Raw genomic sequence first — 17,031 nt, forward strand, 5'->3', positions numbered from 1 at the left:
TGAGCCACAACTACTGAGCCCGCGCGCCTAGAGCCCGTGTTCCGCAACAAGAGAGGCCATAGCAACGAGAAGCCCACGCACCGCAACAAAAAGTAGCCCCTGCTCGCCGCAACTAGAGAAAGCCCGCGTGCAGCAACAAAGAGCCAACGCAGCCAAATATAATAAATAAATAACTTTATTAAAAAAAATAAAAATAAAAAAAATAAAATAACCACTTAGAGTTGAGCCCGAGAACAGTTAGTGACCTGGCCCCAACCACCTTACAAGTAATAGGTGCTGCTACCCCGCGATCTCGGGCTTGCCAGTGCCCGGGGATGGAGGACTGCCCCTCCCCGGCTCAACCGCGCCCCCTTGCGTCTGGGATCTGTAAGTCACCAAAATCCCGTGGCGCTATTGAAACCGCACCTTCCCCGAAGTGGGAGCTGGATGCTGAGGGGGCCATATGCCAGCCCCGTATGGGTGGCTTCTGCCTCCCCAGTTAGCAGGTCATAAGCTCATAAGCTGCATATATATATTTTTAATGCAATACCCCAGCTCTGGCTTCTCCACCCGGTTCGTCCTGGAGGGTGGGGGGAGCCGGCCAGGCACGGCCCCTCTTGATTCTCCTGAGAGTGGATTGGGTGAAGGTTGAGGCCTGTTTGCAGGGAGCCTCATCCAGGCGCAGCCAGTGGCACCTTGCCTGGCTTGTTTCTCCCTGTCGTCTGCCCCCTGCCAAGACCTTCTGCTTGTCCTGCCCTGGCCGGAGCGCTCCAAGCCCCCTGGGTGCCCCCTGGTTTTGATCCTGTGGCTTACTGTGCCTGGACTGCCATCAGCCCTCCCAGCTCAGGTGGCACCGCTCCAGCTCCCTAGGTGAGGTCAAGCCCCCCCCCCCCCTTCCCCAGTGCCGGCCCCCCGCCCTCCCAGAGGCTCCCTGTACACAGCCCCTGGCCGCGCAGGCTGTGACAACCTGGATTCCTTGCGGGCAGGACCTGGATCCGACTCATCTCCGGGCCCTCCCTCCGGGAGCTGGCACACGGGAGGCCTCCGGGGACGTTCGTGGCAGCGCGAGTGAATGACTTCCTGGATCTTCCCTCTCCCCCGGGAACTCGTCCTCATCCTCCCAGCCCTGAGCCGCGGGTTCTGTTTGCGCTTGGCCTGAGGTGTTTGAACTCTGACTAAGGACACCTCCTGTTGGCAGGGGTTGGGTTTAGAGAAAGGGAGACCCTCTACGTCTGTGCTTCTGATGAGATTTGCAAATGAGAGGCCCACGTATGGCTTTTCCTGGGCCCATGTTGTTTTTTTAAAAAACATGGTCCCGATTACCAACGTGTGTGAATCCAGAAATTTCCCACGGAAATCTGGATCTCTGGGGAAAAAAACCCCCTCAGATCCGGCCATAGAGATCCTATTCCTGCTCGGGGCGGGTGGGTGGTGGAAGGCGTGGGAGTGGAGACGGCGGCTGCGGGGCGGCCCCTTCAGGTGGGGCACCTGCTCTCAAGGTGCATGCGGTCCCGCCAGGCACTTGTTTTGCTACCCGCCTGGCTCCTGTGGCCTTGAGTTTGCAGCCTCTGCACTGGAGGCTTATAAGGTGGGGAGGAAATGATCAGGGACCCGGACAGCTGCTCCAGGGACCCAGGGGTCCTGAGCGGGGCAAGGTCTTGCTGTGTGGCCTGGGGCGCTGTGAGCCTCAGTTTCCCCGTTTGCCGTGTGGGGATGGGGAGGATCCCCAGAGTCCCTGCGGAGGGACCTATAGGGTCTCACTTCCCTTCTGCGGGTCTCAGTTTCTCTCCCTGTAGAATGCTGGGGCTGGACTTGGTCGGTGGTCGCTGTCACTCTGGTTCACAGGGCCCCATGTGGCCTCTGCCATGGTAACAGCCCATACCCTAGTACTGCCCCCTACAGGGTTCTTGTATTTCACCTGTGCTCCTGGGTGACGGAGGCCGGTCCAGACCTCGCTCCTCCAGGGCAGGGAGCAGGCGTGTGGGCGGACAGGAGGCCTGGGGGGGTGTCTGCTCAGTGAATGGGTGACTGCTGGGCAGGACCTCTGGTCTTAGCTTCTGAACTGTAGCCGCCACTCCTGCCCTGCGGGTCTGCGCGGGTCTGCTCCCGCCGCTGGATCTAGGCGGCTGTGAGCCACGTGCTGGGCTTGATCTGTCCTGGAGTTCACATGTCTGCGGTCTTCTTTCGCTCTCAAGAGCCCTAGACTGTGGGAGAACCAGATCCTGGCGTCCCTCTGCCGTGGGCAAGCCCCTTCCCCTTGAAGGGTCTCCCACAAACGGAGGAATCCAATTAGTTCCTTGAAGCCTCTGTTATGGGCTGAATTGTGTCCCTTCCCCGCCTCACCCCATCCATACGTTGAAGCCCTAATCCTCAGCACCTCAGAATGTGACTTTGTTTGGAGACACGGCCTTTAAAGAGATGAGGTAAAATGAGGTCACGTGGGTGGGCCCTAATCCAATAGGACTGGTGCCCTCAATAAGGAGGAGATTAGGACACAGACATACACAGAAGGGTGACCACGTGAGGACACAAGAGGAAGATGACTGTCTACGAGCCAAGGGGAGAGGCCTCAGAAGGAATCAACCCTGCCCACACCTTGATCTTGGACTTGTAGTTTCCAGAATCGTGAAAAAATAAATTTCTGTTGTTTAAGCCCCCAAGTCTGTGGTGCTTTCTTATGGCAGCACAAGCAGACTCATAAGCCCCCTTCTAGATTTTGCTCTCCTTTCCTGGTGGGGCAAGGGCTGCCTGTGGGCGGGGCAGCAGGTAGGGGCTGGGACCCCTCAGGGTCGTCACCATCTGGGGCACAGGGGGCTTGGCTGCCGGAATGGGGCCTCGGCTTGAAGAAGCAGACAGATGCTCTGCTTTGGCTGAGCCCTGGGTCTCCCGGCCGGTTACCAGGTATCCGGGGGCTCTGGGCATCTTTGTGTCTAACGCGTGCCCTCTGGTGGCCTCAGCTGTGCAGCAGCCCAGCCCAGGGACTTACCTCTGACAGAAGCAGGTGAGATTTCAGCTTCAGACTCCTTGGGTGTTTCTGGCTCCTCCAGCAGCTCTGGTTTCTTGAGGATCAGGGCCTCACTGGCCATGGGAATATGACTCTCCTCCCACCACTTACGCATCTTCATTCTAAGGCAGTGAGCCCCATGGTTAATGCTGTTCACAGCCCTCCCATGGCGCCCCCGTGTCCCCTGGGACAAAAGTCCCAGCCCTCCAGCCTCGTGGCCCTTCATGACTGTGCCTTTCCTCTGCTTCTCTCCTGGCCCCCTAAAGTCTCGATATGTATGCAATTTCTTTTTATAGACAAATCTTTTTTTTTTTTTAATTAAAAAAAATATTTTTTTGGCTGTGCTGCACAGCTTGTGGGATCTTAGTTCCCCGACCAGGGATCGAACCCACACCCTCGGCAGTGAGAGCACGGGGTCCTAACCACTGGACAGCCAGGGAATTCCCTAGAGAAATCTCTTCTGCATCTTTTTTCTTTCTCAATATTCCTGGCATATTTGTGCATATCAGTGTACAGAGAGTTCCCTTAGTCTTTTCACAGTTGTAAGTTTTGGGCACTCCTCCCATGGAGAGGTGGGGTTTATTTCCTCTCCCCTTGAATCTTGACTAGCTTATGACTTTTTGTAAAAGAATATGGCAGAAATGACACTGTCAATTCCAGGTCTAGCCCTAAACGGGACTGGCAACTTATGCCTTGGAAGAGACCACGATGAGAGGCCCTGAGACTCCATGGAAAGGGAGAGGGGCCCAGCAATCTTCTGACGGTTCCCATCAAAATGCCACAGCCCAGCCCAGCTGCTAGCTAACGACCACCACGTGACCTCAGTAGATGGCACAGGAGGGCAGAAGACTCATTCAGTTGGGTCCTACCCACATTCCTGATCTATGAAATTGTGAGATACATTAAAACGATCATGGCTTAAAATCATGGCTTAGGTAATAGGGCCAGGAGATTATGACAACAAGCAACCAGAACTGTCATCAAGTTCTCTTGAACTTGTTGAGTTCAGCTCTTGTCACCCACAACTGGAAGACTTCTGACTAATGCAACTTATCTCCCTTAATAACCACCAAGTTTCCATTATCCTCCAAAGTTTTCCACCTGTGAAAATATGAACCCCAATGCCCCCATGCTCTCCCTGGTTCTACTCTATCAGCTTTCCTGTGCTGTCATTCCAATCTCGTGCTCCTCTTCTTTGATCCCACAGGTGGAAACTTCAAGGCCAAGACACCATGTTCTCTAGCACCTGTGAAGACCCTCTTGGTTTCCCTTCTTTCCCAACCCCACAGGGTACAACTGGTTGCCCACTTGAAGTGCTCTCTCCCTCCAGCCTCCCTGCCTCCCTTTCCCCCACCCCATCACCCTTCTATGGGACCCTGCCTGCAAAGACCCAAACCTAGATCAATGCCACCATCTACTCTTTCTTTCCAATGACCACTGGTGGGAGGAAACATCACAGGGCAATGACGCTTGGTGCCATTAACAATTAATAATCTCCAAAAAAAAAATTAATCATCTCCAGTCACTGCTGGGCCTTTGCTGCTGCTTACCAAGTGTTTTCCTTGTCCCTGTACAGATCCCAATTATTCTCCTCAGTGGCTATTCTAACCACACCTAACCACACTTCTTAATTCTCTACCCCTCATCCCTGCTCCCACCCACATCACTTTCAGAAGATGGCTTTGCCATATTTCTTCCCTCTGGAAAGGAGCCACTGGGTAGGATCCAATCACAAATGGCCACCCAGTGATAAATGCCACTTAAAGGTGAACCAGAAAAAGAACATCTGCTATTGGATTTTAAACATTGGATGGTACATAGAAGGAGTTTGTGGGGCTGAGGTGGGAGAGATTTGGACATGCTTATATGATTCAGAGAAAGAGCCAGTGAAGAAATAGTGATTGATAATTTAAGAGACAGGAGGAATGATTAATGGACTGTGAAGGAGATGGATTCCCAAGCAAAGGAGGTAGGGCTAACCTTGGACGGGAAAAGGGACGCCTCTTTCTCTGAAAAAGGCAAGGAGTAAATCATCAGTGCCCATGGTAAATAACTCTGTAGGTTTGGGGAGCTGCTTTTTTCCTGCGAAGTAGGGAAACCTTATTGCTAAGAGTGAGAGGAGAAGAGATAAGAGAGTTGGGGGAAAAAGGAAAACATTTGTAGTACTGACAGAGTGCTATGTTGGAAAGGGCTGACTAGAGGTAGGCTGACGGATTTCTGGGCAGTACTGATGCTTGCTCCCAAGGGATAAGGAGATGCTGAAGGGGTAAGTTTCCCTTAGTATCTTCCTCGTGCAGGCCTCTAACCCAGCACTTGTTTACTTGTCTATATCCTTGGAAAATACAGGAGACAAGGTTAGAGGAAAAAAAAAAAAGAGAAAGAAGCTTTGACAAATATTAAATGAGAATCCCATAGTGAAAGGAAAGGGCAGAGGCATATATGAAAGAATGTTTGAGACTTTTCCAGGACTGATAAAAGACACCAACGCAGAGATTAAAGAGGTCAAACAAATATAACAACAAACAAAAAAAGATATCCACACTTAGTCACATCAGAGTGAAACCATTAGTGCTAATACCCCAAAGCCCAGATGGCTATGGGGGCCCTGAAAAGGCACCCAGCTCAGGTACCAGGGAAGGTTTCCTGGAGCACATGATGGAAGAGCTGTGAGCTGAGTCCTAAACAATGAGTAAATGTCAGCCAGGTAAGAGAGGGGTTCAGGGATGGGAGATGAAGTGTAGAGAAGGGCACCAAGCAGAACTCACAGTACAGCTCGAAAAGATTTAAACAACATGACTAATAAATTTGGTTTAAAGGATATATATATATATACATGTACATATATATAATATTTATATAAAACACTGCATTCAACAAGCGTAGAATGCACATTCTTTTCAAGCCCACCTTGGAATATTTATTTATATAAACTAAACAAAAATTTTGTCACAAAGAAATAAAGAACTGAAATCATGCATAGCATATTCTTTGACCTTATTGGAGTTAAATAGAAATAAAGAAATGAGGATTATTAGAAAATATTGATGCCTCTAAAAAAAACCTCTATGGGTCAAAAAATAATAATGGAAATTAGAGATATTTTAACCAAAAGATAATAGAAGACTTTATATTAAAATTTGTGAGATTCAGTTACAGTCATGCTTATGGGGAAATTTATAGCCTTAAATGGAAAACTGGAAAAGAAGAATGGCTGAAATTTAACGATGTAAGCGTCTGTATCAAGAAAACTGACAGAGCTGAATTAACTGGACGAATCATAAGGTAGGAAATAAAGAATGTAAATAAATGTGGTAGGCTTTGGGGAAGGCTTGCTGTTGAATTTTAACTTGATACTCACGCAAGGAGGACAAGGAAGAAGAAGAACAGTGCTGATGTAATGGACCCATACACAATGCCCCGGATCAGCCCTTTCACGAACGCACTGGAAACTGAATTCTTATCTGGAATCAGAGGGAAGTGAGAGTAGTTTTTCTCCTATGGCTATAAATTCTGAGCCACGACTCTTTCCTCTGGCTCTGTACCCAGCCTCATCCTGGTCCCTAGGTGTTGTCATTCTAGCCCAGTAACTAGACCCCTGTATACTTACCTGTTATGAGGAAGATGCTTGAAGTATGGATTCCGTATTGGTTCTTCCCCTCACAGTGGAGGCCCGTGACTATTTCAGGCTCCCCGAGGAGGCTGATGGTGCTGTTGGCCCAAGGGGCAATTATGCTAAAAGTCACCTGCAGGATGTTATTCATGTTGTTCAGACCCACGGGAACACCTCCCATCAACCACTGCACGGAGGGCGTGGGGGTCCCGTGGAAGGAACAGTTGCACTGCAGAGTCTTCTCCAAGGAACAAGAAGAATAAAGCAGCCTGGCGGGGGCTGTAGGGAAGCAGGGTCAAGAGTCAGCAAGCATCCTGACTTCCCTTCTCTGCTTCCTCCAGGACCCAGCCTTCTCCTTATTTGTGATGCACATGGGGCTTCAGAAAGACTTTCCGGAAGCCCAGAGGGGCTGGGACTCAGACTAGCTCCCCTTCATCTTCTCTCCTCACCTGCCTCAGAATCAGCCTCAGCTCTTACCTCTGGCCTTTCAGCCCAGAACTTAGGGGAAGATGAGACTGCTTCCCAGACTGTTCCTGTCCCCCAACCCAGGACTTAGGTCTTTCTCTTGGGCCCACCGTTCCTCACAGACTCTGGATTTTCCCTTGCCCACCAGCACTCACAGGCCTCCTGGAGGCAGACCATGCTACTCCCGGTCAGGTTAGCTGGGGAGAAGTTCAGATGACATCCGAGAGTGGTGCCATGGTCCTTAGGCTTCAGGGTGAAGTGCAGCACCAAGGAGGAGGAGTTGTTGGAGCCGTCTGTGTTAGAGGACATATTGGGCCTTTTCCGGGAGAGGAAGAGGGCTTTGGTTTCTTTGCAGGTGCTTCTGAAGGCACAGGCCAAGGACATACGTCCCCCAGCTGCAAGAATCTCTGGGATGTGGCGCCCTGGTTTCTGGGTCAGGTCTGGAGGAGAGAGACAGATTGGACCCAAAACTTGGAGACAAGGGACCCTCATGGACACTTCAGTGATGAACAGTGTTCCAGGTTGCAAAGTGCTTTACCACCCATTAGCTCATTTGGTACCCCTCCCTTAATCCAACCACCTCATAGAAGCTGGGATTGTTATCATTGGGTGGCTTTTCACAAGTATATTTCCCTTCTCTATATGGAAGGGGCACACCTCAGGGTCTAGGTGAGCAAACTGAAGAGAGTTGCTTAAGGTGGCAGAGCTTGAACCAGAACCTTGACTTTCAAGACAGGATGAGTGAATTTTCTGAGGATCTACATAGCCTTCGATTCTTTACCTGTCTCTTAGCCTACTCCCTCTTACTCTGCCTTCTCCCTCCCAATCCATCTCTTCCCTTAGGCTCTGCCCCTTCCCAGCTGATCTATGATCATTTACACCCCCAACTCTTACTGGCTGGATACTGCTGGGCAAGTCACTTCCCCCCCTCTTTGCCATTCCTATTCGGGGGAAAAAGTTATCAGCTGTGCCAATTGAGTTGTATTATGGTTGTAAAAATGAAATACCTAAGATTTTGTAAAGCCCGGAACCAGGTGAAGCAAAAGCCACACAATTACCAGAACGCCTTCTGGAGTTCCTTCTTTCCAAACCATCCATTGTATGAGATTGAATGTCACCTGACACGGAGAGATCGATATTCTCCCTCAGCAAAGCACTCGTGTGTTCTCCTAGATCTGCATAGAGTAAGTACGTCGTGTTGTCCCTTTTGAGTATGTCGTGGATCAGCTGAGTACATTCTTGCTCTTTGAGACTCCAAATAGTGTGGGATCTGTCCTTGGTGTTACCATCTATGGCAGCATTGGGTTGATTCGTAGCTACAGGGGAGCTGATGCTTTTACTGAGCCAGGAGGCCAGGGTCATGAAGCTGCTTGGGGATTCTTTGGGAAATTCAAATACACAAGAGATTGCAGAGCACAGGCTCTCTTCCACTGGTATCTTCTTGACTTCTACCAACACATGAAAAAGTAATCCCGTGGGGAGAGATTCAAGTTGAAAAAGACTCACCTCGTGTCCTCTAGTATCCTACCTGTGCATTAAAGGATTAATCTTACCCTAGAAAGGCTTGGCTCTCACCCAGGTTCTGGGTGGGAAGCTCTGGGCCCTTGCAATGTTCTGTCTAGTAATGACCAGTGTCTTGGTTTACCTGGGCCCTCGGGCCACACCAAACAGTCTATGCTAAAAGCATGATTTAGGGGAAGACTTGGGCTATGCAGTATCAATTTGATCTCTGGAGGGGCTGCAGACAAAGGTCAGCCAAGGGGGTGGTCTGCCATGATTATGCGATCGAGCCACAATAAAAACCCTGGACACCAAGGTCTGGTGAGTTTCCCATACTTTGTTGCTGGGAGAGGAGGGGTGCTGTCCACTGGGAGATGACAACTGGAAACTGGCGTCTGGTCTCTCCTAGGTCCTGCCTTATGTGCTCTTCCCTCTGCTGATTTTAGTCTCTGTTCTTTTGCTATAATAAATCATAACCAGGGGAGACTTCCCTGGTGGTGCAGTGGTTAAGAGTCTGCCTGTCAATGCAGGGGACACGGGTTTGAGCCCTGGTCCGGGAAGATCCCACATGCCGCGGAGCAACTAAGCCCGTACGCCACAACTACTGAGCCTGCGCTCTAGAGCCCGTGAGCCACAACTACTGAACCTGCGTACCACAACTACTGAAGCCTGTGTGCCTAGAGCCCGTGGTCTGCAACAAGAGAAGCCACTGCAATGAGAAGCCTGCGCACCACAACGAAGAGTAGCCCCTGTTGGTTGCAACTAGAGAAAGCCCGCGTGCAGCAACGAAGACCCAACGCAGCCAAAAATACATAAATAAATAAAATAAATTTATAAATAAATAAGTAAATAAATAAATAAATTGTAACCAGGAATAGAATAGTTCTGCTGAATTCCACTTCACCTGACCTCAGCCCAGCCCAGCTTCCACCCCCGCACCCACACCCACCCCGGCACTTCCTTGGCTTTCTCAACCACCTCCCACCCTGCCTCTCATTCCACTTACCCAGCCATAACAGTGGTCGTACCATCAGCACTAACAGGCTCTCAGGGACAAGAGAGGATCAGGACCTATTATGCTGCTAACTCTTGGTCTCAGGTCCACACGTCCTGGAGCGCAGGATTTGGAAGGCAAGAGGAGAGGAGCAGCAGTAAGAAGCAGAAGGTGGAGGTAGAAATAAATTCACTGTTTACTGGGGATTCTTATCTCTGCGATCACCCTTAAGGTCTGTCCACCTGTGAATTAGGAGACTCAGGGGACCAGAGGCTGAGCAGCTTCAAGAACAGGGACAGGGAAGGTTCCCCCTGACTCTCTGTGGAGCCTCAAGACCATGTCTGCTTTCTTCTCTTTCCTCTAGTCTTCACCCCCAGCCCCTTCTCCCTTTAAAGGGTCTCAAATGCCAGGCTGAGGAGCTTGGGCTTTTTCGCAAGTCGATGGGGAAGTCATGGAAATCATGGAAAGGTTTTGAACCATGGTTGGGGGGGTGGCAGACAACAGGTGTGGATGTTGTAAAGGTCTCTATGGTCTGCGTTGAGGAGGAAGCAATAGTTCAAGAGAAAGATGATGTGGCCTGAGCTGGCCCAGTGGCTATGGGGGATGGAGAGGATGGGGTATATTTAAGAGACATTTGAGTGATAAAAGACATTTCTACGCTGGCAAGATAAATTCCAAACTCCCTTGCCTTGCATCAAGGCTGTCCATGATTTGGGCTCACACTTGCCCTATCTCTACTTCTCCCCTTTCTGCCATTCTTTGCAAGCTTAAGAGAAACAAGTATGTATACATATATATCACATCTACTCCGTGCATTCCTACCTCTGTATGTTTACTTGGGCCACTCCCTTTTTCATGGCATCCTTCTGCAACTCTCCCCTCTGCCCACATTCAAATCATACCTCTCTTTCTAGCCCAGGTCAAATGTAACTTCCTCCTGGTAGCCTTCCTGGATCCTCACAACCACAAAAAAGCCTCTTTTCTCAGACTGTCTTCAGCACTTCTATATATTCATCTCTTTTAGGGCAATGTCTCAGGCAGAACCCAAGAGTTGCCTGATATTTACCTTCTTGTATGTTCTTATTATTTCAAATTTGTTCAGTTGGTGAAGTTATCAGTTTAAAAAAAAAACCTATTTCCCTTCCTCCTTTACATCTAGGGCTGGCCATGTGACATAGTTCTGGCCAACGAAGCAAGTACAAGAAAAATGCTATTAAATTATTATCACCAATAGATGATTGAGATATAGATCTATCACTAAATAGAATTCTATTGAGCCGTTACCCCATTTTTTGCCATCACAATTGAGCTCTGAAGGTCTGTTTTTTGCATATAATACTAGCTAATGAAATTTGAGAGCTCGTTTTTTTTTTTTTTTAAAATAAGTGTTCATGATAAAGGAAACATGTCTCAGAAAGAATTGAAGATGTTCCCTTCCCCTGCAGCTATAAATCAAAAGATACGGTTTTGTGTTATAAAAGAGTTCAGGGAGTCTGATTTGATATTGTGCAAAACTGAGAATGCTTATAAGAACATAATTTATGTTCTCTGCAATATACAGTTTCATATGAATATTCAAGACTGGTACTGATTTGTTCTGTTCTCTGTTGATATAAATCCACCCTTGGAAGAACAATTCAAACAAAGCGGTCTTACAATACTCCAAAGACATTAGAAATTATTCCATGTCTTATGAAAATGATATCCAAATAAAATGGAATTCTGACCGGTTGTCTTACTTGATAATTTCTTGCTCTGGTAACAATAACATTGTAATTGACATCTCTGTTTCTTAAATTGTATACCTATCTGTAGGATGGTACTGTTCTCTTCTCCCACGTAGACAATGCAAAAATAAAAACCACAGACTCTGCTGTTAGATTTATTATTAAGCAAATATTTTGAGCGACTTGCCTACTTGAAATACCAAATGTCTGAGGCTATCTGCTGGAGACTTTTGGGGAGTTCTGGTTTTCTGATATTAGCACCACTACTTTCTTCTTGTTGCTTTTCTTCTTCTTTTTCCCTGGAATATAGATGTGATACTGGGAGTGGAGCAGCCGTCTGGCAACCGTGAGGAACCATGTAGATCAAAGCCACAGACTGAGGATATTATTGACAACAGTATAGGGATCCTTGTTCCCTGACAGCCTTGTGGAGTTGCTACGCAAACCTGCACAGTCTACCGCACGCTTCTTCATTTGGTTACTGCTTTTGTTGGGAAACTGATGAAATACCCTACCAGGGAATCTATCCAAGAGTGAGCTCCTTGAGAAAAGGCCCTACATCAAATACATCTTTGTGTCCTTCCCAGTGCTTAGAAAGGTTCTCTTCTGAAAAATATATTCCTTATTATCCTTGTAATGTCTTTAGGATCTGTGGTTATAACTACTCTTTCATTCCTGGTATTCAAAATTTGTGTCTTCTGTCTTTTTCTCAGTCAGTTTACTTAAGGTCTATCAATTTTATTGAGTTTTTTTTTTTTTTTTAAAGAAAAAGCTTTTGGTTTCAACCGATTTTTCTGTATCGCTTCTGTTTTGTTTTGTTTTTTTTTTAATGAAAAAGCCACTTTATTGAAAATTTAGTTGTTTCCAATTCTGGAAGGTTAATTTTTTTTTTAAACATCTTTATTGGAGTATAGTTGCTTTACAATGTGTTAGTTTCTGCTTTATAACAAAGTGAATCAGTTATACATATATATATGTCTCCATATCTCTTCCCTCTTGTGTCTCCTTCCCTCCCACCCTCCCTATCCCACCCCTCTACATGGTCACAAAGCACCTAGCTGATCTCCCTGTGCCATGCAGCTGCTTCCCACTAGCTATCTATTTTACATTTGGTAGTGTATATATGTCCATGCCACTCTCTCACTTTGTCCCAGCTTACCCTTCCCCCTCCCCATATCCTCAAGTCCATTCTTTAGTAGGTCTGCATCTTTATTCCCGTCTTGCCCCTAGGTTCTTCATGACCATTTTTGTTTTTTTAGATTCCATATATATGTGTTAGCATACAGTATTTGTTTTTCTCTTTCTGACTTACTTCACTCTGAATGACAGTCTCTAGGTCCATCCATCTCACTACAAATAACTCAGTTTCGTTCCTTTTTATGGCTGAGTAATATTCCATTGTATATATGTGCCACATCTTCTTTATCCATTCATCTGTTGATGGACACTTAGGTTGCTTCCATGTCCTGGCTATTGTAAATAGAGCCGCAACGAACATTTTGGTACATGACTCTTTTTGAATTATGGTTTTCTCAGGGTATATGCCCAGTAGTGGGATTGCTGGGTCGTACGGTAGTTCTATTTTTAATTTTTAAAGGAACCTCCACACTGTTCTCCATAGTAGCTGTATCAATTTACATTCTCACAACAGTGCAAGAGGGTTCCCTTTCCTCCACACCCTCTCTAGCATTTATTGTTTGTAGATTTTTTGATGATGGCCATTCTGACTGGTGTGAGATGATACCTCATTGTAGTTTTGATTTGCATTTCTCTAATGATTAATGATGTTGAGCACTCTTTCATGTGTTTGTTGGCAATCTGTAGTATATCTTCTTTAGAGAAATGTCTATTTAGGTCTTCTGCCCATTTTTGGACTGGGTTGTTTGTTTTTTTTTGATATTGAGCTGCATGAGCTGCTTGTAAATTTTGGAGATTAATCCTTTGTCAGTTGCTTCATTTGCAAATATTTTCTCCCATTCTGAGGGCTGTCTTTTAGTCTTGTTTATGGTTTCCTTTGCTGTGCAAAAGCTTTTAAGTTTCATTAGGTCCCATTTGTTTATTTTTGTTTTTATTTCCATTTCTCCAGGAGGTGGGTCAAAAAGGATCTTGCTGTGATTTATGTCATAGAGTGTTCTGCCTATGTTTTCCTCTAAGAGTTTGATGGTGTCTGGCCTTACATTTAGGTCTTTAATCCATTTTGAGTTTATTTTTGTGTATGGTGTTAGGGAGTGTTCTAATTTCATTCTTTTACATGTAGCTGTCCTGTTTTCCCAGCACCACTTATTGAAGAGGCTGTCTTTTCTCCATTGTATATTCTTGCCTCCTTTATCAAAGATAAGGTGACCATATGTGTGTGGGTTTATCTCTGGGCTTTCTATCCTGTTCCATTGATCTATATTTCTGTTTCTGTGCCAGTACCATACTGTCTTGATTACTGTAGCTTTGTAGTATAGTCTGAAGTCAGGGAGCCTAATTCCTCCAGCTACGTTCTTCTTTCTCAAGATTGCTTTGGCTATTTGGTGTCTTTTGTGTTTCCATACAAATAGTGAAATTTTTTGTTCTAGTTCTGTGAAAAATGCCAGTGGTAGTTTGATAGGGATTGCATTGAATCTGTAGATTGCTTTGGGTAGTAGAGTCATTTTCACAATGTTGATTCTTCCAATCCAAGAACATGGTATATCTCTCCATCTATTTATATCATCTTTAATTTCTTTCATCAGTGTCTTATAATTTTCTGCATACAGGTCTTTTGTCTCCTTTGGTAGGTTTATTCCTAGATATTTTATTCTTTTTGTTGCAATGGTAAATGGGAGTGTTTTCTTAATTTCACTTTCAGATTTTTCATCATTAGTGTATAGGAATGCAAGAGATTTCTGTGCATTAATTTTGTATCCTGCTACTTTACCAAATTCATTGATTAGCTCTAGTAGTTTTCTGGTAGCATCTTTAGGATTCTCTATGTATAGTATCATGTCATCTGCAAACAGTGACAGCTTTACTTCTTCTTTTCCAATTCGGATTCCTTTTATTTCTTTTTCTTCTCTGAGTGCTGTGGCTAAAACTTCCAAAACTATGTGGAATAATAGTGGTGAGAGTGGGCAACCTTGTCTTGTTCCTGATCTTAGTGGAAATGGTTTCAGTTTTTCACCATTGAGGATGATGTTGGCTGTGGGTTTGTCATATATGGCCTTTATTATGTTGAGGAAAGTTCCCTCTATGCCTACTTTCTGGAGGGTTTTTTTAATCATAAATGGGTGTTGAATTTTGTCAAAAGCTTTCTCTGCATCTATTGAGATGATCATATGGTTTTTCTCCTTCAATTTGTTAATATGGTGTATCACGTTGATTGATTTGCGTATATTGAAGAATCCTTGCATTCCTGGGATAAACCCCACTTGATCATAGTGTATGATACTTTTAATGTGCTGTTGGATTCTGTTTGCTAGTATTTTGTTGAGGATTTTTGCATCTATATTCATCAGTGATATTGGCTTGTAGTTTTCTTTCTTTGTGACATCTTTGTCTGGTTTTGGTATCAGAGTGATGGTGGCCTCATAGAATGAGTTTGGGAGTGTTCCTCCCTCTGCTATATTTTGGAAGAGTTTGAGAAGGATAGGTGTTAGCTCTTCTCTAAATGTTTGATAGAATTCGCCTGTGAAGCCATCTGGTCCTGGGCTTTTGTTTGTTGAAAGATTTTTAATCACAGTTTCAATTTCAGTGCTTGTGATTGGTCTGTTCATATTTTCTATTTCTTCCTGGTTCAGTCTTGGAAGGTTGTGCATTTCTAAGAATTTGTCCATCTCTTCCAGGTTGTCCATTTTATTGGCATATAGTTGCTTGTAGTAATCTCTCATGATCCTTTGTATTTTTGCAGTGTCAGTTGCTTCTGTGTTTAATTTAATTGATTTCTGCTTTCTCTTATTTCTTTCCTCCTGCTTGCTTCAGGTTTAATTTGCCCTCCTCCTCCTCCTCCTCATTCTTCATCTCCTCCTCCTCCTCCTTTTCTTTTCTTTTCTTTTTTTACGTTAAATGTGTTTTATTAGCCAGTTAATCATAGTAGTTAAATATTTGCCCAAAACTGCAAGAAGTCAAATAAGTAGGTCCTAAGACAGGTAGGAAGAAAGGAATCATATTCATTACTAAGTTCAGGAAACCTAATGTGCCGGACACAGAGACAGGCAGTGGGGGAGGCGGTGGGAAGGGGGCCCAGTGGATGCCCTTAGACACACACCCAAGATGGTGAGACCTGGATCCTTGTTTTCACTGTGTGTGGGGCTCTTTCCCCAAGAAGAGACTCATGTGTGTGTCTGTGTCTGTATCTGTGACGGGTCTCAGAGGCTCAGCTGACCAAGGATCCCTGGGCACAGCCTCAAGGAGAATCAGCTCATTTTCTGAGATGCGGTCCATTTTCTAGGGTGCTATGTCCAGGGTACCCTAGGTGGGGGCAGTGCTATACAACCATTTACATGGCTGAAGGCCAGGGTGGGTGGGCTGACCTGGGGGTGACCCTGCTTGGCAAGGGGGTGGGCTCCAGTGGTGGAGGTTGGGTTCCCCCACCCCGCTCCGGAGGCAGATTAAGTGGTGGCAAGAGCCTTCCTAAGTTCCTCACTCCTCTTGTGGTCAGGGTCTTCCATTTCCTGTAGTTTCTGGGAGATTTCAGTAAGGATGATCCCTCGGTACTGTCTACCTTGCCCTAGGGCCTCCATGTCAGCCAGGAATTCTTTCCTCTCCTGGATTTCCTTCACCAATTCTTCACACCGGTCCAGCTCAGGGGCTGGGTCCTCCTGTCGCACAGGAGGGGGCTTTCTTTTCCGTTCCTCTGGCTCCTTCCCGGTGGCAGAAATATTTTGGAGTCTTTGCTTCTCCTTCTCCAGATCTCGGCTGGCTTGAGGCTTCAACTGCTCCCGGCTGTAGGTCCCGTTGGCTTGGCACATGCTGGCAGTCCGGAGGTGGGACCGGGAGGCCAGGATGGGAGGCAAGCAGATGGCTGAGGCCGGCGGCTTGGAAGGCAAGACCCTCTGGCTGGAAGTTGGGCTGCATTGTAGTGGGAGAGTGTCTCCTCGTTTCATGGTGTCCACGATGTGGCGCTGTTGGAAGTTTGTCAGTTTGGATTCCTTCAACATCGCTCTGAGCAGCTCGCAGGTCCCTGGGGTGTAAGTGACCGGCTTGGGGCAGCGCCAGAACCCAGTTCCTTTGGTCACTGTCTCCACCCTCTCCTGGGAAGCCATGGGAGGGCTCCTAAAGTGAGACCCCGGCTGGGTGGCCCCTCCCCACAGAGAGTGGCGGCTGGGCTCGGCAGACTGTAACCAAGGCTCTGAAGCAGCGCCGGGGGCGCCGCAGAGATCTCACTCTTTTCCTCCTTCTTTTCTTAAAGCGGCAGCTCTTACCATGGATTTGAGCCCCCCCCCCCCCCTTTTTTTTTCTAGTCTAAGCACTGCTTGAGTGGCATCTTATAGCTTTTGATATGTTGTTTTAAAAATACATTCAATTCTAAATATTTTCCAGTTTTGTGCTATGGGTTGAATTGTGCCCCCAAGAAGGTTGTGTTGAAACCCTAACCCTACATACCTGTGAATGTGACCTAATTTGAAACTGGGTCTTTGCAGATTACCTTTGGAGTGGGCCCTACTCCAACACAACCAGTGTCCTTATAAGAAGAGGGAAATTTGGATGCAGAAACACACATCCAACACACGTGGATAAGGCCGTGTGAAGATGAGGGCAGAGATTGCAGTGTTGCATCTACAAGCCA

The 17,031-nt window shown here is 46.6% G+C and overlaps 1 protein-coding gene across 2 annotated transcripts; it reads right to left on the bottom strand.

The window, feature by feature from the left end:
* Positions 1–15,853: 15,853 nt before the first annotated feature.
* Positions 15,854–16,507, bottom strand: LOC132354235 (UPF0193 protein EVG1-like). Of its 2 annotated transcripts, XM_059905978.1 has the most exons (2): positions 16,405–16,507; positions 15,854–16,341 (listed from the first exon to the last, which is right to left on the bottom strand). In XM_059905978.1, the coding sequence occupies exons 1-2, from the start codon at positions 16,505–16,507 to the stop codon at positions 15,854–15,856; spliced, it is 591 nt and encodes a 196-aa protein (XP_059761961.1). The 2 variants fall into 2 exon arrangements, with proteins under 2 accessions (XP_059761961.1, XP_059761960.1); XM_059905977.1 differs by having other exon boundaries at positions 15,854–16,507.
* Between the last annotated feature and the right edge of the window lie 524 nt (positions 16,508–17,031).

This window comes from Balaenoptera ricei, chromosome 19 (genome assembly GCF_028023285.1).
Source record: "Balaenoptera ricei isolate mBalRic1 chromosome 19, mBalRic1.hap2, whole genome shotgun sequence".
NCBI classification, from domain to species: Eukaryota; Metazoa; Chordata; class Mammalia; order Artiodactyla; family Balaenopteridae; genus Balaenoptera; species Balaenoptera ricei.